Source organism: Lycium ferocissimum, chromosome 5, assembly GCF_029784015.1.
Source record: "Lycium ferocissimum isolate CSIRO_LF1 chromosome 5, AGI_CSIRO_Lferr_CH_V1, whole genome shotgun sequence".
In the NCBI taxonomy this organism is placed as follows: domain Eukaryota; kingdom Viridiplantae; phylum Streptophyta; class Magnoliopsida; order Solanales; family Solanaceae; genus Lycium; species Lycium ferocissimum.
In genome coordinates, this window is record NC_081346.1 from 55,223,078 (window position 1) to 55,250,721 (window position 27,644).

General features: G+C 37.0%; 2 protein-coding genes and 1 pseudogene across 2 annotated transcripts; all 3 read right to left on the reverse strand.

Moving 5' to 3' along the window:
* Window positions 1–818: 818 nt before the first annotated feature.
* On the reverse strand, window positions 819–1,637 carry LOC132057830 (uncharacterized). The gene is made up of 2 exons (XM_059450424.1): window positions 1,187–1,637; window positions 819–1,006 (listed from the first exon to the last, which is right to left on the reverse strand). Exons 1-2 carry the CDS (start codon window positions 1,635–1,637, stop codon window positions 819–821), a joined length of 639 nt encoding a protein of 212 aa, XP_059306407.1.
* Window positions 1,638–5,372: 3,735 nt separating this feature from the next.
* Window positions 5,373–8,262, reverse strand: LOC132057831 (uncharacterized). Its single transcript, XM_059450425.1, has 5 exons — window positions 8,251–8,262; window positions 7,373–7,492; window positions 6,300–6,464; window positions 6,122–6,218; window positions 5,373–5,656 (listed from the first exon to the last, which is right to left on the reverse strand). Exons 1-5 carry the CDS (start codon window positions 8,260–8,262, stop codon window positions 5,373–5,375), a joined length of 678 nt encoding a protein of 225 aa, XP_059306408.1.
* A 1,217-nt stretch (window positions 8,263–9,479) lies between these two features.
* Window positions 9,480–23,384, reverse strand: LOC132058424 (methyl jasmonate esterase 1-like; annotated as a pseudogene).
* Between the last annotated feature and the right edge of the window lie 4,260 nt (window positions 23,385–27,644).

Genomic DNA, 27,644 nt, shown 5'->3' on the forward strand with positions numbered 1-27,644 from the left:
CCATTTTCTTAAGAACTCTGATTAGGAAAAGCCAGGACACCCTATCATAGGCCTTTGCCGTCATATCAAGTTTAATCACAACATTTGCAGGCTTCCCCCTTTTCCTTATGTCTGTAACAACTTTTTGAGTAAGCAACACATTTTCAATTATACTTCTTCCCTTCACAAATCCAGATTGATTTGGAGATATCAATCTAGCCAGAATACTTTCCAACCTTCCATGCACAACCCTTGAAATAACTTTGTTAATGAAGTTACTCAAGCTAATAGGCCTAATGCTGCATAGGTTTCCACTTCTTGCTTCTTAGACAACAACACCAAGTTAGCATGATTAACTGACTTTGGAAGAGTGTGATCCTCATAAAATGCTTGCACAACATTCAATACATCAGTCCCCACAATATTCTAGCAGAATTGGAAAAATGTTCCTGAAAAGCCATCAGGACCACATGCACTGTCTCCATTCATGGAAAAAACAACATGTTTAACCTCTTCCATATCAGGCAAAGCAACAAGAGCAATATTATCTTCCTCAGCCACCATTTCATAAATAAGATTCAGTAAACTGAAATCAACAGCCTCCTTCTACTGAGAAAACTGTTTTTTGAAGAAAGATTCAGCTTCACTAGCTGTTTGTGAAACATCCTCTAGCCAGATTCCATTAGCATCCGTAATTATTTTAACTTGCAGCCTCTTCCTTCTACCATTACTAGATTATGAAAATATCAAGTATTTCTATCACCTTCTACAAACCAAGTAACATTTGCCTTTTGTCTCCAGAATTCCTCCTCAAAATGTAAGTATTTCTTTAATTCTGCTTAAGCCTGTTGGAGGACCATTTTGTTCAAAGGAGATGGATCTGTCTCAAAAAGTTCTTCCTTAATCCTGACAATTTCCACTCTAATGATCAACGTCTTAAAAATATCACCATAAACCTCTTTACTCCATGCAGATAGAATCCTTTTTAATTGTTTCAATTTCTGCTTAAACAATATTAAAGGATTTCCTGATAACTCAAAAGACCAGTTATTTCTCAAAACATTCAGAAAATCGTGATGGTTTGTTTAAAACTTTAAGAATTCAAAAGGCCTTATCACATCTTGACCTTACTCCCCCAAAAGTGATAAGTAATAGAGCATGATCTGAACTAGTCCTAGAGAGACGTTCAACTTCAACTTGTGCAAACCATTGCTAAAATTGATAATTGATGAAAATTCTGTCAAGTATTTCAAATCCGCACCTCCTCTCCCATTCCACCAAGTAAAATGACTCCCTTTGAAACCCGTTTCTGACAACTCACAAGAATTGACACAAAAGGCCAAATCTTCATAATCTTGAAGTTGGACAGGATTACCTCTTATCTTCTCCTCTTCATGCAAGACAACATTGAAATCTCCTCCAACTAACCATGAAAGATTAATAGAAGCGGCCACATGATAAATGTCTTCCCACAGTTGTAGCCTCTCCACTTCATCAGATTTTGCATAAATAAATGTGATAACCATGGATTTATTTTGATCAAGTAGCATCAACTTCAAAGAAACTTGTTGAATAGTATCAGAAATCACCTCCATTTTCATATTATCAACAATAAAATACCAGATTTTTCCTAAGCAATTAACACCATCATGATTCATCTCTAGATTTCTTTGGTACTTATCAGTACATCTAACTTGTTGAAAAGATTCCATCAATGCTATGAAACAAAATTTGTGATGTATGTGCAACATTTGTAATCTAAACAGCTTGTTGAGTCCTTACTGACCTAATATTCCATATGAAGGCTTTCATCATCATTTAACATTGAATTTATTGATAGCTCTCTTTGGTAGCACTCTAACAGGTACATGTGCTTCACTTGCTCTTTGTTTCTTCCTTTCTTACCACCCTTTGCTACAGTTTTAGGAGATAACTCAGGAGCTAGATCTGCTTCTTCCTTATCTTTAATCATATTATCTTCCATGATTTCATTCAAAGGAATCCCGTATTCCTCTATAATATTGTGGGAAACTAAATCATGCAAAACTTCTTATTGGAGAACTCTTCTTCAATAGTGACACTTGCCCACCACTTGAATTACTAGCCTCTACAAGGACAAAATTCCATTAATATACCCTTTGGTGATTTTGGAGGATACCATTTTGATTGGACATCACCATCTAGTTTCTCATGTGATTGTTCCACATCATAAATCTACTGATGATCCACAACTGCATCTATAATTTTAGCATCTTGAACCATGTTTTCTATCTCCACATCAGTATTTTGACACAGATTACTTCATATATCAGCCAGCTCCTTATTAGAGTCTTCCCCTTTCTGATTATCTTCAAATGCAAATTCTCTACTAAATCAACCTCACCTTCCTCTTACTCATCTAACATCTCATGTTCGACTCTATCACCCCATTTAGAGGAGGGAGATAAAGCTTGTTGATCAACCATATCTAAAGCAGGAGCCCACTCCAGCTCTTCCACCATGTCTTTTTCTCCTGCATTAAGATTCTCCCTCATGTCAATATCACTTGCAGCATTTTTAACTTGATCCTCACCTTCCTGCTCATCAAATGTTGTCTCATCAAAGGTCTTCTCCTCCTCTTTATCCTTTACAAAATCATCCTTTATGAAATTTTGATTAATACAATCTTCAAAGATCTTTTTCATTCTTCTCCTCTTAATTGATCAAAACATCAAACTTGTTTTGAATAGCTACCTCTGACCCTAATTGTTTCATTGGATTTCCTTGGACTTTTGGCCTTTGCCAAAACTCTATTATCTTTGACAAAATTCAATTTGAATGCATTCCCAAAAACTTTTCCCCGAGTTAAAAAATTGTCATGTTTGACCTTATTCCATGCACTTCCATCAGTTTTCAGAATAACCTCTCCTTTCTGCTGCTTATCCACCACCTCTTTATCAAAATTGTGAGTACTTCTCAATTCTGGATGAAGTATTCTACATCCCTCCTCATTATGTCCCTGAAGCTTACACTTTTTACAGTACTTTCGCAACACATCTTATTGTATCTTAACCTCCACATCCCTAGTCTTTTTATTTTCCTTATCAACAATTTCCATAGTCACAAAATCTGGGAGATCAGCAACTAGATCAACTAAAACCTTAACCCTAGCACAACTAGGTCAAGTTTTATTGATCATAGCCATATTCAATTGTAATAGCTTACCTATAGCAGATGCCAGTGAAAACAAAGATTATTTAACAAAAAAAGTAGGTAACAGATGTGGAAAGGAAATCTATGCCATTGCTTTAGTTGTTTCTTCCTCCACCTTAAACATTGGATCATATATCAATGGCCTCATCGGATAATAATATCCATCCTTTGAGTGAATGTTATGAACTCCTTTAGATGTCATCCTAATAAAATCTTTCAAATGATCGAATCTCATTAGAATATGACGATGTCTAAATAAACCAATTCTACAATCACCTTTGACCCCACATTGTTTAGGATTTTGTACTCCGAATTCTTCCAACTCCAGCCAACCATGAGAGAACTTGCCCACAACTGCATAATCGAGTTCTTCAATGGAGTTCATGCGTAAAACTTCAGCCTCCGTCCATCTAACCACTCTCTTACCATCTTTTAACTCCACAGGTTTGATCTCTATAGGTTCAACATCATTCTTAGATGTTTGCATGTTCATGTTCATCTATTGTGAATTAACAAGAGTTGTGTAAGTTAGGGTTTTGTCTAGGGTTTTGCCTATGTTGACCACTGGGGTAGGGTTTGTATTCATATCTGCGGAGGGATTTAGTGGAGAAAATTGAGAACAAGAGGCAATTGATATATGACCACTGGCCGATGGTGGTTGGCCGTCGGCCACCGTCATCAAAGTATGGTTCACTCTTTTTAGGATTTTGCATAGAGAGACGAGACACCGATATGCATTTAACCTAACCCTATTTTCAACTATTCGTCAAAGATTTTTCACTTTAAGGTTCTAATCCTCATAAGTCACAATAAAACTCGCCCGATTACCTCAGGAATCGTGTGGCCCATTTTCGTGGGTAAAAATCATACTAACAGGGCTCATGGAAGGGTCAACGGGGACAAATGGGTCAAAAGTACAATTACGAATAAATAGATAATTATATCAGACACCAATTAAACAACCGTTCATCCTCGAACGACAAAGGAAAGAAACTGAGGAAAAGTACCTGAGTCGATAAATAATTGCGGATATCTAGTACACATATCGGACTCGGTCTCCATGTGGCCTCCTCAACTAAACGGTGCTTCCATTGCACCTTAACTGAAGCTATCTCTTTTGATCTCAACTTTCTCACTTGCCTATCCATAGATCACTATAGGCTCTTCCTCATAAGACAAATTCTCATCAAGCAACACAGAGTCCTAATGAATGATATAAGAACCGTCTGAATGGTATCTCTTCAAAGATGGAAATATGAAATACCAGAAGAACACCTAATAAGCCTGGTGGCAAAGCTAACTCATAAGGCACTGCACTAACACGACGAAGAATCTAAAATAGGCCAATGTACCTAGGGCTCAACTTGCCCTTCTTCCAAAATCACATAACACCTTTCATAGGTGAAATCTTCAAAAGAACCTACTCACCTTCCATAAACTCCAAATCTCAAACCTTCCGATCTACATACACCATTTGCTTACTCTGAGCTGCCAGAAGCTTTTCTTGAATCAACTTCACTTTGTCCAAAGACTCCCTTAGAAAATTCGTACCCCAAGGTCGCACCTCAAATGCATCAAACTACCCAATCGGAGAACGATGCCTCCTACCATATAAAGCCTCGAATGGCGCTATATCAATAGTCGAATAGTAGTTGATGTTGTATGAGAACTTTGCCAATGGTAAGAATTGGTCCTAATGACCACCAAAGTCAATAACACAAGCCCTCAACATATCCTCAAGCACCTGAATAGTCCTCTCGGACTGATCATCGGTCTGTGGATGAAATGCGGTGCTAAGATCTAACTGAGTACCCAACTCATTCTGCAAAGTCTTCCAGAAATGAGAGGTAAACTGAGTACCTCGGCTTGAAATAATGGAAATAGGAACCCCATGCAATCCCACAAGTCTTGGCCAATTTCTTTACATTATAAGTAATCTGGACTAGAATGAAATGCGTAGACTTAATCAACCTATCCACAATCACCCAAATCAAATCATATCCAAAATGACCCAAATCAAATCATACTTACCCAAGGTCTTCAGAAGACCCACAACAAAATCTAGGGCTATGCTTTCCCACTTCCACTCGAGAGTAGCATCCTCTGAAGCACACCGCCAAGTCTCTGGTGTCATACTAAACTTGCTGGAAATTCAAACATTGAGTGACGACATCTGCAATATCTCTCTTCATCCTGCCCCACTAGTAATGCTGTCTCAAATTACGATATATCTTGATCTCACGCGGATGAATAGAATATCTGGAGCTATGAGCCTCCTCTAATATCAAGTGAATCAGACCACCCACATGAGAAACGCACACATGTCCCTTGATCCTTAAGACCCCTTCATCATCAAGCATGGCCTCCTTGGCCTCACCACTCAACACTTTATCACGAATCATACACAACTTAGCATCATCAAACTGCTGTGCCCTGATCTGCTCCAAAAGAGACGGCCTCACCTTAACACATGCTAAAACCCTGACTGGATCCAAAATATCAAGTCATACAAGACTGTTAGCCTTTTTCTGAACCTCCATGGCTAAAGGACGCTCCATAGCAATCAACCGAGCTAAACTGCCCATACTCACTGCCTTTTAGCTTAATGCATCAGCTACCACATTAGCTTTTCCCGGATGGTATAAAATGGTGATATCATAATCCTTAAGTAGCTCCATCCATCTACGCTATCTAGAATTGAGATCCCTCTAGTTGAACACATGTTGTAGACTGCGGTGATCGATTAATACCTCACAATGGACCCCATACAAGTAATGCCTCCAAATATTCAAAGCCAAGACTACCACTAACAACTTCAAATCATGAGTAGGGTAGTTCTTCTCATGAATCTTCAACTGCCTAGAAGCATAAGCAATAACCTTGCCTTCTTACATCAACATGGTGCCCAAACCAACACGCGACGCATCACAATACACGGAGAAATCCTTACCCTCCACGGGTAATGCCAAAATTGGGGATGTAGTCAACAAGGTCTTGAGATTTTGAAAGCTCTCTTCACGGGCATCGGGCCACTGGAAAGGTACCTCCTTTTGAGTCAATCAAGTCAAGTGAAAAGCAATTGAAGAAAACCCTTTCACAAATCGACGGTAGTAACTCCTCAAACCCACAAAGCTACGAATCTCAGCCACTGAAGTGGGCCTCGCCCAATCTCTAACAGCCTCAATCTTCTTGGGATAAACCATAATCCCATCTTTTAACACCACGTGGCTCATGAATATCATAGAATCAAGCCAAAACTCACACTTATAAAACTTGGCATAAAGCTTCTTTTCCTTCAACAAACCAAGAACAATCATCAAATAACGCTCATGATCTTCCTAGCTTCGCGAATACACCAAAATATCATCAATGAAACTATGAGGAAGGAATCTAGGTATGGCTTGAAAATGCCATTCATCAAATCCATGAAAGCTGTCAGGCATTCGTAAGCCCAAACAACATAACAGGGAACTCGTATTGACCATAACGAGTCCTAAAGGACTTCTTTGGAATATCCTCAACCCAAATCTTCAGTTAGTGATAACCTAACCTCAAATCAATCTTGGAGAACACTGAAGCACCCTGAAGCTTGTCGAACAAATCATCAATATGGGGAATAAGATACTTATTTTGAATGGTGACCTTGTTCAACTGGTGGTAATCAATATATATCCGCATCGACCCATCTTTTTTCTTCACAAAAAACACAAGAGAGCCCCAAGGGGAGACACTCAGTCTAATGAAACCCTTACTCAGAAGATCTTGCAATTGCTCATTTAACTCTCTCAAATCGGCCAATGCTATCCTATATGGCGGAATGGAAATAGGGCGACTGCTCGGCTCTAGATCAGTGCAGAAGTCAATGTCACGATCGGGTGGCATACCCGATAAATCTGTAAAGAACACCTCCGTGAACTAGCCCATAATAGGCACAGACTCAAGTGAGGGAATGTCAAAACTGGTATCACGAATATGGGCCAAGTAAGCCAAACATTCTTTATCAACTAACTTCTTCGCTCGGAGGTAGGAAATAATCTTCTTCGGGGCGAGACTAGGAGTACTCCGCCACTCAAGTCTAGGAATACCCGCCATGGCTAATAACTGTCTTGGTGTGATAGTCTAAGATCTCATGGTAAAGGGACAACCAACTCATGCCCAAAATGATGTCAAAATCTATCATATCTAGAATCACCAAATTTACCCATGTGTCATAACCCATAAAGGTAACTAAACGGGATCGATAGACTCGATCAACCACTGTCAAATCTCCAACCGAAGTACACATGTGAACAGGTACGTCGAGTCGATCACAAACCAAATCCTAACCCACAAAATGATAAACAAACACATAACAAAAAGTAGACCCTGGATCAAATAAGACCAAAGCAGCCCAGTGACAAACAAAAATGGTACCTATGATAACAACATCTAATGCTTCAGCCTCCGACCTGCCAGGAAAAGTGTAACAATAGGCACCACCACGGCACTCTGGTCGGATTGAGCTCCTTCTCTGGAAGCCTAAGAACCACCCCTACCTGACTGATAACCACTAGGACTGCGAACCACCTTAGCCTATCTTAGCACCGCTTCTACTAGAAGAACCACCTTGGCTACCAGAAGATGCCAGAGTACTAGGAGTCTAGAATCTGGAACCTTCTACTAGGGCACTCTCTAGAAATATGCCCGGTATCACCACATGCATAGCAAGCTCTAGATGGCGGGGGCTAAAACACTGAAGCTGAAGAACCGGTGTAACCTTATCGATCGGCTAGCCGAGAATAAGAGCCTCTACAAACCTGCCCTGAACTATACCCACTCTACCTCGAAGGATCACTTGAAGAAGTCTGTAGCGCTGGCTGAATAGGGTGGCTGGAATGTGACTGATAAGGTCTAGATAACTGGCCCCCACCTCTAAAAGCCGTCACATTGTAGCTACCATACTAACGGAGCTTTTTATCACTACCCTCACTATGGGCTCGGGCCCTAGCTGACTCAATACTGGCGGCATGGTCTACCACGGACTGAAAAGGAAGCATCTATGGTGACAAGCTAAAGACACGTTACATGTAACGGAAGTACCAGTTCCCCCATAGATCTCCTGACTCTCTCTGTCTGGGTAGGAATCAACTGTGTAGTATAACGCGCCAAGGACAGGAATCAAGCCTCATACACAGATACAGACATACCTCTCTACTGTAGGTGGATAAACCCATCTATCCTCTGGTCCCTCAATGTATGGGGAACGTATTTCTCTATAAATTCCTGATAAAACTGCGCCCAAGATAGTGGAGGCGACCCAACTGGCCGACAATCAATGAAGGACCTCCACGAAGTCTTCGTGTCCCCATGCAACTAATAGAACACCTAGTCAACCCCATGGGACCTAACAATCCCCATCTTATACAATCTCTCATGTATGTGTACCACAAACTTATACGCATCCTCACTCGGTGTACTGAAGAATGTGGTTCCATTTTTAAAAATCTACTAATTAGCTCCTGATCTCCACTTGTCATAACTGGCCCAGAAACAGGCCTAGGAGCACCAACAAGTACTCGAATCCCATCAATTCGAGGGGCCATGGCAGCAGTAGATTGCATCCCTAGACTTTGGCCCTGCTCAAGAGTCTGCGCTCTTGCTCTAGTCTGCGATACTAGTGGAGTGGCGGTACCACCTATGGCATGCTGTCCATCAAAATGTAGCAGAATACGAGTCATGGTGTCCTGAAGCACCGTAGTAGAAATCACCTCAGGATGAGTCTGAGTTGGTCCCAGCCCTTCCTCAACTGCATGCTCACATGCAGGCTGGCGTTTTGGCTCTGGAGATGCTAATCTAGCATGCCTCTGACTAGCCGTAGGGGCCCCGCCCCTGGATGGTGCGGCACCACATCCTCTGGCACCTTAATGGCGAGCTCGGTCACCTCATCCCTAGTAATGGTAGCACGTGTCCTCACTATCTCTGAGAAAGTAGAAGTGAATCAGATACCAATTCGAATAAAGTAGCACGAAAGAATGAAAGAATTCAAAATTTACTAAATGTACTATAGCCTCTCGCAGATATGTACAGAGCTCATCGTACTGCTCCGCAAGACTCTACTAGACATGCTCTTGTACTTATAGACCAGGTAACCTAGGGCTCTGATGCCAACTTGTCACGATCCAGCTCATGGGTTGAGCCGACACCCACACTAACCCATATGGTAGGTGAATCCTTCCCTTATTCAACGACCAACACAAACAAAAGTAAGTAAATAAGAAGATAAAATAGTCTCAAATCATAAATAACTAAATATACGGAATAGTACAACATAAATCCCTGGATCTAGTCAGAATAGTACAAGAGCAACTAAATACATAAATCTAGAAATACAAGTCTGAATAATAAATCTATCTCAGAATAAGAAATAAAGGCAGTAGGATAGAAGAGTCTTTGGGCAGCGAGATCCATAAAAAGCTCACCCTGGTCACTCTAAGCCGAGCCTCGGGATCACTAACGAGGTGCGGAGGAGGGGCCTGCTACGAACTCTGTACTCGTAAAAAAGAGTACAGCAAGATAGTATCAGTACAAACACCATGTACAAGTAGGTATTATAGGCCAACAATAGTTAGATAACATATATAAAGAAAGGAACTGAAAGATAGGCATGCGAGCAGTCAAGTACAATCATAACATAGTCCAAGATCGAACAACGAGGTGATATACCAAAGCAAAATCAAATGATATATATATATATATATATATATATATATATATATATATATATATATATATATATATATATATATATATATATATATATATATAAATGAGATAAATGAGTGCATATGCAATGCAATGAGATGAACCATCCAACTCTCTGTCTCCGTACACATATGCTACGGATGGACATCCTCCACGTCTCGATAGTCATGACCCATGGGGGACCCGCGAAGTCCATGTACTAGTCACTCCATACACAGCCTAGAGGTGACTTCCACAACACAAGTCACTCCACACACAGCCCAGAGGTGGCTTCCATGTCAAACTGTCCATAATCTCATATGTTCCTTTCTCACTTACACCAGCAGTACCAACCACTCAATGCATCATATAAAATGAGTATGAATGCAAAGCAAGATATCAATCTCAAGTGTAATTATATCAAATCTCAATCGTGCCTCTACATAAGCCCATATCACAATATCAATACCAAATCAAGTTCTCTTCCCTATCCATGATAAATGCCAAGATAAGTGAGAGACGAACGTATCACAACAACAACATGACAAATAAGAAACAAGCCCAACATCACACATATGGCAATAAGCCAAATCATGATAAACGAGGCGACAAACCAACAAAGTCATCAACAATACCAACCTAAGAATATCCATCCCAACTACATACCCGAAGGCTTAACATGATTTCTCCGTCAATGAGTAACTCCTACATATGCTTCGCTAATTGAAGTCTAACCGAAAGATAAGCTGTAAACTACCTCAATGCCAAGTTGGTGCCACGAACCTTCAAATTTGAGCCTTTCCCTTCCGAAGAGCCTCCGAATACTCATAGTCACTATCGGAATCTAAGTTAGAAATAGGGAATACCGGTGCCCATATACATTCGAATAAAAAATAAACTAAGAAAGAGAGGGGAAATCGAGCCCACAAGGGTAAAACGAGTATTCAAAAGTGGAATTGGTGACCCAACATTCTAGAAGGTCAATTCCACTCTCCAATTGCTAATCAAGCTCAATTATTGATCAATTTCATCATTCAAGAGAAAACCCCCATCTTTGGCATAAACCCTAATTTTTCATAATTAATTTCTCAACTCAAATCAGAGATTCAAGCTTATTAGTACTATTTAGTGATAATTTCTTGCTTAGCTTAGACAAATCCATCATTAATCTCACATTCATAGCCTAATATTCAATTAACAAGTTTGAGATTAAGACTCATCTTTCCCAACTAGCTTCCGGATTTCACCTTAGATTTCAAGCTTAGGAAGGTAAATAATCAAGAATAGGGTAGAAGAGACTTACCCCAAGATGAATACATTCAAAAAACACTTCAAATCGTCCTTGAGTCACTTCAAATCGTCCTTGAGTCACTTGAAGAATTAATTTTGGGAATGGGAAATAAATGGTTCGAATTAGGCATTTAATGACTCTGATTCAAAGATCTTCCGCTTGAGGCAGAGGACTATCCGCTTGGGTGTATTTCAGTAAAACAACATAACTTCCGCCCTTGCAGACCAAGCCTCGGCGCGGGTCCACTGGGGCGAGACACCAAAAACCAGTGAAATTCTGTTTTTTCACCAAGTTAACCCCAAATCCCGACATCCACCTGAGACCTCCCAAATACAAAACAGATATGCAAACATACATAAAAACAAATTACGAACTCACTCATGGTCTCTAAATTCCCATCGGAAGTCTATTTGACCGGGTCAAACCTTCACGGCCAAAAATCAACTTTCCAACCCTTAGCACAAAACGCTCTTGGGTTCCTCGAGAACCAAACTAAATGCCCCACTAAGTCATAATCAACCCTCCAAACTTCACGGAATCGATGATTTCTGATAAAGGACCATTAATCCAATAGTCAACTATTGATCAAAGGTTTTTCACTTTAAGGTTCTAATTATCATAACTCACAAGAAAACTCACCCGATTTCCTCGGGAACTATGTCGCCTATCCCCGGGGGTCAAAATCATACTAACAGGGCTCGAAGAAAGGTCAACGGGGGCAACTGGGTCAAAAGTGCAATAACGACCAAACAGGTCGTTACCGATTGTCACAACATAAAATATTAGAGGGTTGAATCAGACCTTGAAATAGAAAGAGTTAAAGATATTTTTGTAAAAAGTATAAGATTGATATTATAGGGTGCTTAAGAAACAAGAATAAAGGAACACAAGTGTCAAAATATTCTGAGGAAATTATCTCAAGAATGGAATCACTGCTGCAACTACCCCATGGCCTATAATGGGAGGGTATGGCTTCTATGGAAACCTCATGTATGCATATTTTATCCATCACTAAGTAGTGCATACATTGCAAGGTGGATACTAGTGTGTTCTCTGCCTATCTCACTGTAATCTATGCAAAGATTGAAGCACAACAAATGCAATAGTTATGGAAGGATCTCACTCAATATGTAAATACTATTCAAAGGTCTTGGCTCATTACTGGGGATTTCAACACAATACTCTCTTCAGAGGATAGGCTTGGCTCACTAGTCATTGTTGCTGAAACTTAAGATTTTATGGATTATGTTGATATTTTGAAACTCACCCCCTTAAAGTAAACAGGTTGGCATTTCACATTCTGCAACAAGCAGCAGGACAACACTAGTGTATACTCTAAAATTGACTGAGCCCTAGGCAACTTCCAATGACTTTAATCATATGGGCATGTGGAAGCTGAATTTCTGAACCCAGGGGGCTCTTATCACTCTCCAATGCTTATCCACTGCTGCCCTCTTGTAAATACCCACCCTAAGCCATTCAAGATGTTCACTACTGTCATGAACAACTAGGACTTTTCCAGTATTTATCCTCTGTGTGGACTCAAAACCATGATTGTACTGCTATGCTCAACTTATGGATGAAATTGAAGAGTTTGAAGGAGATATTAAAGGGACTCAATTCTTATCTTTCTTCTTACAACCAGTGGTTACAACATACTACGCAATCTCTAGAGATATTTCAGACAGCTCTTGCAGCCCAACCTTTAGAACAGTTGTTGATCGATCAAAAAACACCTTTTGACAGAGATCTTAAAGTGGAGTAGTGTGGAGGAGAAAGCACTTAGAAAGAAATTCATGGCTACTTGGATCACTTGTGGAGATGCCAACACTAAGTATTTTCATGCCCAATGCAAAATCAGGGCTAGCAAGAATATAATTACCTCTCTCTATGATGCTGCTGGTGTTAAACTCAGTGATCCTTATCAGGTTGAGGCAGAATTTATGGCATTTGTCACCTACTTGGTGGGAGTTTCTGCTGTTGAACTACCCTATCCAAACTCAGTGACAATCAGAAGGACCATGCCTAGCCTACCAACAAAAGTATGAATTGATTAGATTTGTTACTGATCAAAAAGAGCTTAATGCTATAAAGGACATGCCCCATGACAAAGGCCCAAGGTGTAGATAGATATCATATTGAGTTCTTTACCAAGAATTGGGATGTTGTTAAAGCTGATACACTTAGATCTGTTAAAGAGTTCTTCCATTCTGACAAAATTCTTAAATCTTTTAGTGGCATTGCTGTTACCGTGGTGCAAAATATTGCCACTCTTACTCAGGTTAAGGATAATAGGACAATAGCCTGCTGTACCACATTCTATAAAATCATCACCAAGGTCCAAACAACCAGAGTCAAGGGTGTCATTAGCACCATTATTAGTCTTTCTCAGCCAACATTTATATAGGGTAAGAGCATCATAGATAACATCATGTTCAGTCACGAGCTATTTAAATTATTCAAGAATGGGGTTATCTCCTAGACGTGTCATGAAAATAGAATTGAGAAAGGCGTATGACTCCATTAAGTGGAGTTTCTTAAAGAATATGATGGCTCAACTATAAGTTTCCCTTATAAATTTATTATGTGCGTAATGGAATGCATATCCTCAGTGACCTCTTGCTTAGTAATCAATGGTGGACTATCAAAGCCATTCAAAGGAAAAAGGATGGATCAGGTAGGGTGACCCTATGTCACCCTATTTGTTTGTCATAAAAATGGAGTACCTACAGAAAGAGCTGAATCTACTGGCCACCAATTAGCTCTGTAAATTCCACCCCAGATGTAAGAGATTGGGTGTCATCCATATATGTTTTGATGATGATCTCTTAATGTTCTGTAAAGCTGAATTTGCCTTGTACTAAGAGACTACAAGAGGCTTTTACTAGGTTTTTAGCTGCCTCACAGTTGCAGGCAAATGTGGACAAAAGCTCAATTTAAATGTCGGGAGTCCAGCCTGATCTGAAAAAAGAAACCTTTAACACACTAGGGTTTATTGAAGGGATACTACCTTTCAAATACCTAGGAGTTCCACTCCCTTACATAAAACTGTCCATAGCTTAGTATCTTCCCTTAGTGGAAAAGAATACAGATAGGGTTAGGTGTTGGTCCTCTAAACTACTATCTTATACAAGTAGACTATAGCTGACTACCATTGTGCTCTTTGGCATGCAGACATATTGAGCTCAAATTTTTTTTCTGCCAAAGAAAGTCATGAAAATGATTGAGAGAGTATGTAGATCTTTCTTATGGGCTGGTTCTACTTCCATCTAAAAAAATAAAAAAATAAAGCCTTGATTTCCTGGGAGAAAACCTGTATTCCTAAAGTTGCATGTGGGCAAAATATGATAAATCTTTGCCTTTGGAATAGGGCAGTCATAGTGAAGAAACTCATGTCCTTAGCTGAGAAAAAAACCATCTTTGGATTAAATGGGTTTAGAGGCGGATGTAGCATTATAATTTGGGGTTCAATTGAACCCCAAACTTTTGATGCGGTGTACAAATTTATATGTAAAAATTTACTAAATTTACAATAAATAGTAGATATGAACTCATAACTTTAAAAATATAATGGTTCAATGCTAAAAAATTTAAAAGGTTGAACCCCAAGAGTTTAAATCCTAGATCCGCCTCTGAATGGGTTCATAGTTATTATATAAAACAGTCCATTGTTGATTCTTGTAACATCCCTAGTAATGCTACACGGATTGTGAGAAAGATTATTGAGGCTAGGAAGTATGTCATGCAGTCAACTACACTATAGGGTGACTTCTACATTTATCTAGAATCAAGACTTTTCTATCAAAAATAAATACCTCTCATTGGTTCACTCTATCAGAACAGTAGTGGATCCAGAATTTACTCAAGGTGTTCGGAAAAATAACTGGATCACTTGACTTATATTTTTGCATTTGTTCAGGGTGTTCAAAAGTTAGTATATGTACATGAACACAGAAAATTTACTTTAATTATACACTATAATTTTTTGCTCAGGGTGTTCGGGTGAAGACCCTGGGCTGTGACTAAATCCGCCCCTGTATCAGAAAGTACCCTGGAAGAGAATCATCTTGCACCCCAACATTCATCCTAGGCACATGTTCACTCTTTAGTTGGCAGTGTTGAGCAGACTAGCCACTGTTGACAGGCTTCTCAAAATTGGGATTCAGATCCCTTCGACTTGCGCCTTCTGCAGCTTAACATTAATGATTCTTGACCACCTGTATTGTCCTGTCACCAGGAGCTTATGGGAAAGACCGTTAGTGTGGCTGGGAGTTCAAAAATAATTGGGGATTGGCAAAGTGAAGTACTATAGGCCTGTTCTTGGGCAAAGCAGAAATGTGGACAGGGAGCAATCATCAACTGTGTGTGCATCTATCTTGAGAGAAAGAAATGGCATCATATTTCAGAAGAGCATTTTTTTAGGCTGACTGGGTTTGCAGAGAAATTGCAATCCACATCCACCCTCAAGGATGAAAACTCAGAAAATGGCTTTATCCACTGGAATGCTCAATTCCATCCTAGAAGTACTTGCTTGTGACTTGCTGAGTTCCTTCTCCGTTAGTTTTGTTATTTGTTAGCCTTTACTTTTGATGTTTAGACTTGAGTTTGTAATAGCTTTGATTTTGTATCAGTTTTGAGTTGATTTTGTAAGCTCTCATTGCAGAGCCAGTTTTTTAGTCTTGAGAAATCGGTAGTTTGTGCCTATTTGGATTTGTAACTCTCACTTTTGGTTATAATTGAAATCATTCATTTACCAAAAAAATCGAAAAAAGATTTCCAATGCACTATGCAGGATGAACAGGCTCAAAATTTTCAAACAAATTATAACAATTTACTTGAAGTACTGGAAAATTTTGAAGTCATTTGTTACTCATTCTTAAGATCATGGTTATTCTTTAGGGCTTTACAAGAATATTTATGCGGTTTACCGGAGATGGGAAATCACTTCATATTAGGTGAAAGTTTGACTGGTCATGGACATTAAGGGGAAAAAAAAAAAAGACATTGGATACTTGTAGTTTTAAATGTATCATTTTGTGATAATAAAATGATATGTAAAATGTAAAGTTTAAAGAGTTGATTTCTTACATGATCATGCAACCAATGACAATTATTTAAGAAAGTCATTTTTGTTTGTTTTGTAATAGAAAACTAACTCAGTTATTGTCAGTTCATCTACAAAGTCACTCAACTAATTCAAGTGATATTGGTAGATATTGTTGACGTGAGATTTTGTTTTAAGCCAAACTCTTAAAAAACAAAACACTATCCATTTTAACTATATATATTCAACCTATTTAAGTTTAGTGTGTCGAAAAAGTGGAGCGCGCCAATTTACTGGTTAAAATAGATAACTTTTTATTTCTAAAAAGTTTGGCTTAACAAAATTCCACCTCAACAATATCTATCAGAAATATTACCTAAATTAATTGAATGATTTTATAGGTGAAAATGGTAATAATTAAGTGACTTTTCTATTACAAAAGAGAAAAGTTACGTTTTAAGATAAATACCAGCAGTTGAGTGACTACTGAAAAATATCAAAGTTTAAAAGTTAGATGTACTCATAGGAATGTATGTAAGGAAATAGTGTCAAATAAACTGAAACAAAGTGTAAAATCTTTTGACAACGTGCAGAAAATGAACAAAAATCTCAATAAGCTTGACAGTTGACACTTGACATTATGACCATGTGATCTGATCCTTCAATTTCATCCACTTCATCTGCCGGATTTACATCCAATCGTTCAAAGGGTCCTTTGGGGCCACCTTATGATACAACTAATTTCTAAAATCAAAACTTAGAAATTCATTTTCAATCTTCCAAGTAAGCCCGTCAACCGGTTCGGTTAAACCGGTTAAAATAGGAACCGGACCGGTAAAAACCAGAACCGGAACCGGTAGAACCGGTTCCGGTTAACCGTTAATTTTTTTACCGGTAAAACCGAACCGGACCGGTTTAACCGGTTAAATTAAAAAAAAAAATTTAAATTTAAATTTGGCTATCGTAAGTTCAAATCAACCTGGGTTGCTTGAACCGTTAAAATCGAATCGACATTAAAAATCGGAACGGTAGAGAAATTAACCGTTTTCGGTTAATCGTTAATTCTTTTTACCGGTCCGGTTCCCATTTTTTTTTGAAATCAAACCGGACCGGTTTAACCCGGTTAAATTAATTTTATTTTTTTTTTTTTTAACAAATGTTGGTTAATGGCGAAATTGGACCATTGGCACTAGTCCATTTGCAAAAATGGTCGTTGCCAAATGCATCAAATACTTAATTTTTGGCCCCCCAACCCCCCAAACTTTTTTTTTAACACTTTAACCCATCCCTCACCCCTATATAAACCCTTCTTCATTTTCATTTTAATTCACACCAATTCACTTTTCTCTTTCTCTCAAATCTCAATCTCTCAATTATAGTTACTTTGCAATAATTAGTCACTTTATATTTCTCTCAAATAAATATTACAAAGTCTTATTATAGTTTCAATTATTAATTTTGCAATTATAATATTGTTGGTGGAGTTGGTGATTTTGCAACAATCGAAGTAACTTTGGTGGATTTGCAATTCTAGCCGCCTTCACTTTGTTGGAAATTAATCCGGCAATTTGGTACCTTCGTTCCAACTCTATCTTTATTTTTCGCAATTTAATTCTAGCAATTTATTTTTCGCAATTTAATTTACGCAATTTAATTTGTTGTGATTTATTTGATTGTTATTTAAATTAATTCTATTTAATAATGTCAAAGAGATTAAGACGTGGTGCCGTAGTAGTAGTGGTATTGTTAGGCGTGGGCTTAATGAGGAAACATTTGTGGAAGAAACACCTAATTTATGTATTGATGTTGGAGGAAATAATCCACTTTTTTAGGTCATGAGGCAATGCAACAACATTTTACCGACACTTCTAATGAAGACTTAGATGATGATGATGAAACACAACCCCCGAAAATCTCATAGGAGATACATGTCCTGCACAATCACATACACAAGACAAACCGCCTAGAACTCGTAAGCCAACAGCTAAAGTTTGGAAATTTATGACTAAGAATAGGGAAAATCAATCAGCTACATGTACCCTATGTGGACAAGTATTTAGTTTTAAGTAAGGAACTGGTAAGGATGGTGGAACGGGTACACTAAATGGTCATATGAGAACCAAACATATGGATGTTTGGGGAGAGCAAACGGGTTCAAATGTGGGGGGGATTCAAATGACGATAGACCCATGAACCGGTAGGAATTTTAAGTATGACAAGAAAAAAGAGCGTGTAGAAATAGCTAAAATGGTAGCTTATGATTGTTTACCATTTTCCTTTCCATCGGGTATGGGGTTTGTTACTTACATTCAACGTTTTATAATCCGTTATTTGAGGGTATTCCTAGAAGTACTTGTAGAGCCGATGTTATAGATTTGTTTAAAAAATATAGATTTTATTTGCGCCATGTATTTAATTCTTTAAATTGTAATGTTTGTCTTACCGCCGATTTGGGTCTTAGTCTTAACAAGTTAGATTTTTTTGCTATTACATGTCATTGGGTTGATGACAATCCGGGTTATACAAAAAAAGAATTATAGCTTTTTTATATGATGAAGGAAAAGGTCGTCACGATGAAAAATTTTTAGCGGATTCAATGTCTACTATTATGAGATTTTTTAACGATTATAGAAAAACACTTTGTATTGCTTTAGATAATGCTTCTAATAATACAAAGGCGATTGGTCTTTTAAAGAGAGAATTAAACCCTCCCCTAAAAATATTTTTCATGTGAGATGTAGTTGTCACATTTTAAATTTAATTGTTAAAGATGGTCTTGACTATTTTGACGATTCTATTCAAAAAGTTAGAAATGCGGTTGCGTTTTTTTTTGTAATGCTAATAGGGGAAGAATTAGAGATTTTAAGAATGCTTGTGTGGAAAATAACCTTAGACCTAGGAAAATTCAAGTAGAAATTGAGACTAGGTGGAACTACACTTACATTATGCTACAACAAGCATATGAGTATAGGATTCCCATACAACAAATTCACAACAAATATAATACTTGATAGTGATTATTGGTTAAATTTTTCGCATTGGGAAGATGTTAAAGAATGTGTTGAGCTCTTAGAAAATTTTTATAATACAACTCTTGCTTTTCTAGACAATTCTATCCCACGGTAACCGAAATTTTAGCCTACTTAGCGGAAATAGCTAGAGTTTTACAAGAGTATAAACATAAACTCGGTTATCAAGTGTCTATTTTTGAAATGATAATCAAATTTAAGAAGTATTTTTTTCCCATCCCAACTTTATTTATATTGGGTTCTCTTTTAAATCCTTGTTTAAAAATGTCTTATACTAAAAATTTGGTTGGTCAAATTTATACATTTTTAGAAATTGAAGCGGGAGTTCAACCATCTTTAGCTGAAGCCGAACTCACTATTGATGATGAGTTTAGAAAAAATTTTACTCATTATTGTAGTTTGGAAGAACGTGCTACACCCGTTGCTCCACGCCCTACTACTTCTCAGAGTAGCAAAAAGGGCTTGTCGGGTTTAAAAGTTTTACATTCACAGCCAACTTCTTCTTCTAGTGCAAACTTTGATGAATATAACTTTTATTTGATGCAACCAAATGTGGATATCAAGGAACTGGATGACTTGGACGTCTTAGCATGGTGGAAAAAGTACAAGGCAAGTTATCCGATACTCTCAAGAATGGCTCGAGATATCCTTACGGTTCAAGTATCAACCGTGGCTTCGGAGAGCGCATTTAGCCAAGGAAGACAGCAAATTGGAGACCATAGACATTCATTATCCGGCTTTAGCTTGCAAGTACTAGTGTGCATTCGCGATTGGATTAGATCGGAGCGACGCAACCAAAACTTAGAAGCGGAGGAAGGCGAAGAGGAAGAAATTGAAGATTTGATAGCTAGTGGACCGGACCAAATGGAAGACTTTGAAGATATTCCCATGACCGAATATAATGTGGAGGAAATTAACGAAATGGTTCAAAATTGGTGATTTTATTATTCGACTATTTCTATACTACTCATGTATTATTTGTAAGTTAAAAAAAATTACAACTTGCAAATAAATGTTATCCAAGAATGAATAAAATATATGACTCATTGAGATTTCTTCTATTTACTTGTGTTCATATTTTTACTTTTATAAAGTTAGGAATATACCTAAAATATACTAAGAATATACTTAAATTAAAAATTAGAAAGTTATATACTTGAAAAATAACTAAAATATACTAAGAATATACTTATAATATATAGTATATATATATATATATATATATATATATATAACTAAAATAACTAAAAAATATATATTAAGTTATATATAACTTAAACATATTTATATATATTAAGTTATATAACCTAAGTATACCGATACATATATTGATATATATATAAGTATATATATATAATATATATATATATATATATATATATATATATATATATATATATATATATATATATATATATATATATACGTATATACAAATTTATAAACTTAGAAAACAATTAAGCTATAAATAACATAAGTTATAATATAAGTTATAAGTATATATAGTATATATATATATATATATATATATATATATATATATATATGTAACCTACGTATATTGATATATATACATATATTCTTACTATATTTTAGGTATATGTAGTATATAGTGTTAACTTAAGCATATAACTTAATATATATATGTATACACGTATATTCGTATTCTTTAATTCTTCTTCTTTGCCGTTAGTCGATAAATATTTAAACTTTACTTATAAACTTGTATAACATATGTAAATATACCTACAATATACTAATAAATACTATAATATATATATATATATATATAATACAAAAAAAAAAAAAAAAGGTTTTGAAGGTTTTTAACCGGACCGGTTCCGGTTTGAGGTTTCAAGCGATAAACCGAACCGGTTAAACGGTTCCGGTTTTTTAACCGAAACAAAGCCGGTTCCCTAACCGGTTACCGGTCCGGTCGGTTAAACCGGTTAACAGGCTTACTTCCAAGGGACAAACAATATTTTAAAAGGCAGCCTTGAAACTCGCGTTGCATGGGACTCGCCTCGGAGCGAGACAAGCACAAAACACCTTGGTCGTACATTTGGGGCTCTTGCCTCGCGAGACTTATGCCTCAAGTGTCCACGCAAATGCCATACATGCACCCAACGGCCGACGCATGGCGCCCGTCCAATAATTTTGCAACTGTGTGAATCTTATTTTTCTTAATATTGTTCTATTCATGTTCACGGGATGGACCTTGTGAATTTTGATAATTAAGTGTCAGTGGGTCAGTACATTCTATGATTACTCCGATCCGTTAATGATATGAATTATAGTTTATAAATCTATTAACTTGTTGTCATTAGCCAGGTATAATTGTGTATCCTTTAAGACTAAATTCCATTACTAATTGATTTATCAGCAAATTGCATTTGAGTCAGCTCAGTTGTGATAGTAGCATGAGAGTTTCAATTTGTCAAATCGCTGATCGTTTCAGTCCCATCTTGCTTCATGTTTATTCAATCTTTCATCTATCACCTTAACCTCGTTCCTTCAAACATATACTCCTTATTTACCCACAAGCCAAGGAAAGTGTTGTTATTCCAACACACCAAGTTGAACTAAAATAGTAAAATTCTTTAATTACAGGTATTATAGGTCGTTTATTGATGGAAGAAATTCCAAATACTGAAATTGCAACGAAAGAAAACAAGTGAAAGAACTGAGATCGCCATACAAATGCATCAAATATGTGAATTGTTGCCTCCCTTCTTAGCTATGTGGTCGTGTATAGTTTAAATGAAGTTTTATTCTCAGTCTTACACTTGTTCCCCTTATTCTTCTTAGTAAACAACTATTAACTATAACTACACCAATAACTTAGTATTGAATTAAACTCACTCTTCAGCTTATGACATTACTGCAGGATACTTTATTCTTGGATATGAAATCATAGGCTGAATTAAGCTATAATTATCAAGAAGCTTTTCATACTTGTGAGCAAAGCTCAGAAGAAATTTAAAAAGTTCACGGGGCTTAGACATCATGACCATATGGTCAGAGCGCTGGATCTCTTTCACTTCATCAGGTCGATTTTTTTCAATAATCAACTGTTGATATTTCTTCTTTAGAAGTTTATCTTCAGGAGTCACAACATACGCTCGTCTAATTGATCCATACCTTTTTTTGGAAAGCTCTCCTTAGAAACATCTTCCACACTGTAAAAATATATTTTCCTTACTAGAGTAGTGGCCAGCATCAAATCCTAACACCAAGAACAAAAAATAAATCGATTTAAATCAGTTTCAAATTGCGATTAAGTACTTGAATAGATCTTTAATTTGGATAAACTATTAATAAAATCTTTCAGTAGGTGATGCCTACTAATAATTTTTGGCGAAAGAAGTCACTTTAGACCAGAATAACAAAACATATACGTAGACAATTTCAATTACAATATATATTTGTATTATGATTTGCTTACCTGAAATGGACTCCGCTGGTAAACATTATTTGCCAAGTATTTCGGACCTAGGATGAAGGTAGTCGGAGGATTCGAAGGTCCATTCTCGTATATGACACGATTATCAAGTTGACCTACTACTGCATTGGATAACTGTAACGAACTACATTTAGTTTCAAACATAACAGATCACTCATTATTAAAGTTGGGAATATGAAAAATTGGTACCTCAATGTAGAGAGTGGTTGCATTGATATTTGGACCAGGCATTAGACCAATAAATACAGCAGCTGAAATTTTCTCTGGAAAGGTTTCCATGGCTTTAGAAATAGCAAGTCCACCAAGGCTATGGCCTACAAGAACTACCTTTTTATCTACAGGAAGAGAAGCCATGAACTTCATTAGCGGACTCAAGTATTCAGAAAAATGTGGAATTTCGGGGGCCTGTTTTGGGTTGATTCCTGAAGCACCTAAGTCAAGAGCTGTGACATTATGTCCTGAAGATCTCATCAATGCTATAATTTTGTACCAGGACCAGGCTCCATGGCATGCCTTATGAACTAACACAAAGTGTTTTTTTGTTTTAGGCCTTGATAAGGTTGCATTAGCGAATGGCAAGAGAAGTATTATAACTACTAGACTTGTGACACAAATATTGTTTTTCTCCATATCTTTTATTCTGCTTTTGAAGAATGAATACATAATTTGAACCATTACCGGACAACTTTATAATTCTGGGAGTTTGACTTTTTCTGACTTGCTTCCATGCAGAAGCAACCCCACCTTGGCTATTACTCCCTCCGTTTCAATTTAGATGAACCAATTTGACTGGGCACGACATTTAAGAAAGAGGAAAGACTTTTGAAATTTGTGGTTCAAAATAAGCCTTGAAAATTTGTGTGGCTGTAAATCATTCATAAAGTGAATTTATTTCCAAATTAGAAAAGAGATCATTCATTTTGATACAGACTAAAAAAGAAATAGGTTCAAACAAATTGAAACAGGGGAGTACTTTTTAGGGGGATAGGCTCAGCTCGTAATCCGCGACTTAAGTAGCACAAAAAATAAAAAGTTGAACCAAACTAGTGCAAAAAAAAAAAAAGACATTAGTAGTATTCACGCACGAATTTCGTGCGTGAAAGGACCAAACTGCAAAATTGCAGATTGGGCCTTTCACGCACGAAATCCGTGCGTGAATGGAGGACCATAAACCGGTCCCTCCATCTTCCCCACCACAGACGTCTCCGTCCCCCACCCGCCATTAACCCCAATTTTCAGTGGTCCAACCCCCTTAAAACAATAATTTCGTGTTATTTTTCAATCCAAAACTCAATATTCTTGGTATATTGAAGTGTAGGAACAAGTTTCTAAGGTTGGATTTCGGAATAGAGCGGCGTATAACACATTTCAAAAACTCAAAAAAAGCTTCAATCTAGGTATTTCACTACGAATTTTCTATTACATTGTTAAATATATTATTACCCTAAGCATGGTCATTGTATAACTGTGGTGGATTACTCGTTTTGCTTCTTTTTTTTTTGCGTTTTTGGGCAGTCCGTGCACTGTTGGGACTGCCCATTTTTTCATTTTTTTTTTAATTTGTTTATCTATTGTTAATTAGTTAATTATTTATTGCTTGTTTATTTAGTATTTGTTAATTATTGGATTAGCGACTTAAGTATTTATTAATTGTTAGACTAGCCATTTCAATTGTTAGACTGGCTAATTATTTATTTTATTTTTGTTAAGCCAATTGTTTATTTGTTAATAATTTCTTAATTGTTTCATTAGTTAATTAATTGTTTATTTGTTAAATATACGATAATAATTTATTAATTTTTTGATTAGTTACTTAATTGTTTATTTATTAAATATATTGATAATAACTTGTTAATTATTTGATTTGTTAGTTATTTGTTTATTTATTAATTATTTATACTAATTGTATGCTAACTAATTGTTAATTATTTGACTTATCTTTATATTTTAGGAATGAAAACCCTTAGTTTAGGATTCATAACCCGTAGCTTAGGATTGAAAACCCTTAATATAATTTTCTATAAAAGATTACATAACTAATATTACTTGTTAATGATTTATTTAAAATACGTAAAACAGATGGGCCACCACAATCTTTAATAAAATTTTCGATAAAAGATTACATAACTTCTGAAAGCCCAATTCAGTGGCATTCTAACAATATCCCTTATCTTGATAGCCTGCAGGGTCGTGATGATGCATTTGTCTTCACAAGAGAAGATTATGATAGTCGCTTAAAAACTGGATTGAACCTAAGGATCTCAACAAAGATCGATGCTACCTTGCAAAGGGAATGTTGTTCGCATCCAAAAAAGCTTTGCAACGGGCTGTCAAAATTTATTGTTTTAAGGACATGAGAGAGTTTAAGGTTGATCAATCAACCTCAAAGATATGGAGGCTAGTTTGTAGATGACGGTATCAAGGCTGTGAGTGGTTGCTTCGGGGAATTGTTAAGCCTGATGGTATGTGGGCTATCACAAAATTTCGCGAAAGACACACTTGTGATATGGAAGAAAATCGAGCAGATCATTATAATTTTGATACAAACATGATTTCTCAAGTGTTACTTAAAGACATTGCCGAAACGCCAAGGTAAATTATCCTACCTAGTACATTATATGTCTTATATCAATTGAAAGATTATTACTAAATGTTGTTTGTTTAAACTTGTGCAGGTTCCCCATTAAAGATTGTATTCGAAACGTTCAAGCCGTATATAGTAAAACTATAAGCAACAGAAAGGGATTTCTCGGGCGTAGACGCGCTTTTGAGATGGTCTTTGGAAATTGGCATACTTCTTTTGATCGTGCCAAGGTATATGGCGACTCTACAACATTTTAATCCTGAATCTTGTTGTAGAGTGGCGACTTATAGAGGGTAAAATCTTCAACTTCGTATTTTGGACATTCAAACCATGCATTGATGGTTTTGCTCACTGTAGACCGATTGATATCCATAGATGGTACGCATGTATATGGTGCCTACGACATCAGCTCTAATTGCAATAGGAATGGATGCCAATGGGTCAATATTTCCTCTTGCTTTCGCAATTGCCGCTAACGAGAGCAACGACATGGGGGGATCTTTTTGACCCGTTTGAAAACTCATGTTATTAAGGATCGAAATACCGCATATCGTCTTTGTCTGATCGTCATAAAGGCATATTGCATAATATGGATAATTTACCGGGGTGGCAGCCTCCCTTTGTTTACCATCGCTATTGTTTAAGGCACTTGAAGGCGAATTTGCAATCAACGTTTCACAATGGCACTCTAAACAAATTGATGTGGAGAAGGCTACACGATGGAGCATCGGCAACGAAAATGAGGCCAAAATGGATCTAATCGAGTCGGTGAGTGAATCCATACGTTTGGTTGATGAAGCTCGATGTTGAAAAATGGACGCTTCATGCTTGAGGAAAAAGATGGGGCATGCTCACAACAAACAGCTCGGAGTCTTTCAATGGCTTGCTTCTTTGAAATCTTGCTCGAGGACTACATGTCACCTTGTGGTGAGAATGACTTTCAAGCGTGGTGGAGCGATTTGTTGTAACGACCCGTTTGGTCGTTAGCACTTTTAGGCCTAATATTCCTAAAACACCCTTTTCGTGGTCTAATCTTGCTTTCTATAGTATGCGATAACGGGTGATTCGGTTATTTAATTAACAAGTATGTGAAGTGTGCTTAAGAAATTAATTATGCGTAAATGGTTATTTGATGAACTTAGTGGGAAGTTAATTATTTGATTATGGATTAAGTGGATGAATTATTTTGGATGTCACCCCCCAACGTGGCAGCAACTAGCATGACAAATTTATATATATTGTTATGTGGCATTCTTTAATTAAAGGGATTAGGAGTACACATCATGATTCCATGCGTACACAAGAGGATAAAATATTTGTGCTTTGTAAAAGAGTTGGATTACACATGGTATGTTTTATCATTACATTAAACTAGACATTAAATTAAGGTTTCATTGGTACTATAGTGGAGGACAAAGTGGATGTATGCGGCAACATAAGACTATTGCTATGTATTAGTGGACGTGTGGCCCCACAAATCATGTGTCAAAATCAGATTTTTGCCCATGCTTAGTTGGGGGAACGTGTGAGACCTTCTTGGGCAGCAAAATGGACAAAAAAATTGGGATTAAACTAATGATAAGTGGAGTATTAAGTGGGATTGGCAATAAAAATCTGCCCATTTATTTTAAGCCATAGTTGGCCGTGTAGTAGAGTGGAGTGGTCAAAGAATATTTGACCCAAATGTTGAGTGGGACACTTGTACAACCCTTGTAATGCATACATAAGATAAAAATCTGACTCATTCCACATTACACAATTCATTCTACACATTACAAGTTAGAAATATAGTGATAGAGAGAGAGGGGTCTCGGCTAGAGCTAACCGAGTGAAAGGGTGTTATATTGCTTCAAAAATTCAGTTTTCTCCATCAAATTAACTCCTTACCAAGTGCATAAGAACGTGTAGTAATTGTTGGAAAGAAACAAGAAAGTGTAGCACCTCAATAGAGTTGAAGTTTCGGCCAAGGTGAAGAACAAGATTAAAAGGTAAGAATGCTTATTGTTCTTGTGTTTCATGACGATTTGAATGTATAGTTCATGCACGTTGTTCTTTGGATTGTTGTTGTAGTTGAAGTAGAGAAATGAGCCGTGAGTGTGGTGAAGTCTTGATTGATTTCATTTTTCATGAATTGTTGATGAATTGAATATGTACCAACATAGGTAAATGAACAAAGATTGTAGAAGTTTGGTTATGGTGTTGTATGTTGGTATTGGAGTTTTTTTCGTAAAAATTAAAATGAAATTTGTGTGCCCTTGATTCTAATGAAGTCATGCTTAATCTTCTTGTACATGGATTGGAAGTGAATTGAATGTGTTGTAGTATGGATAAATGGATGAAAA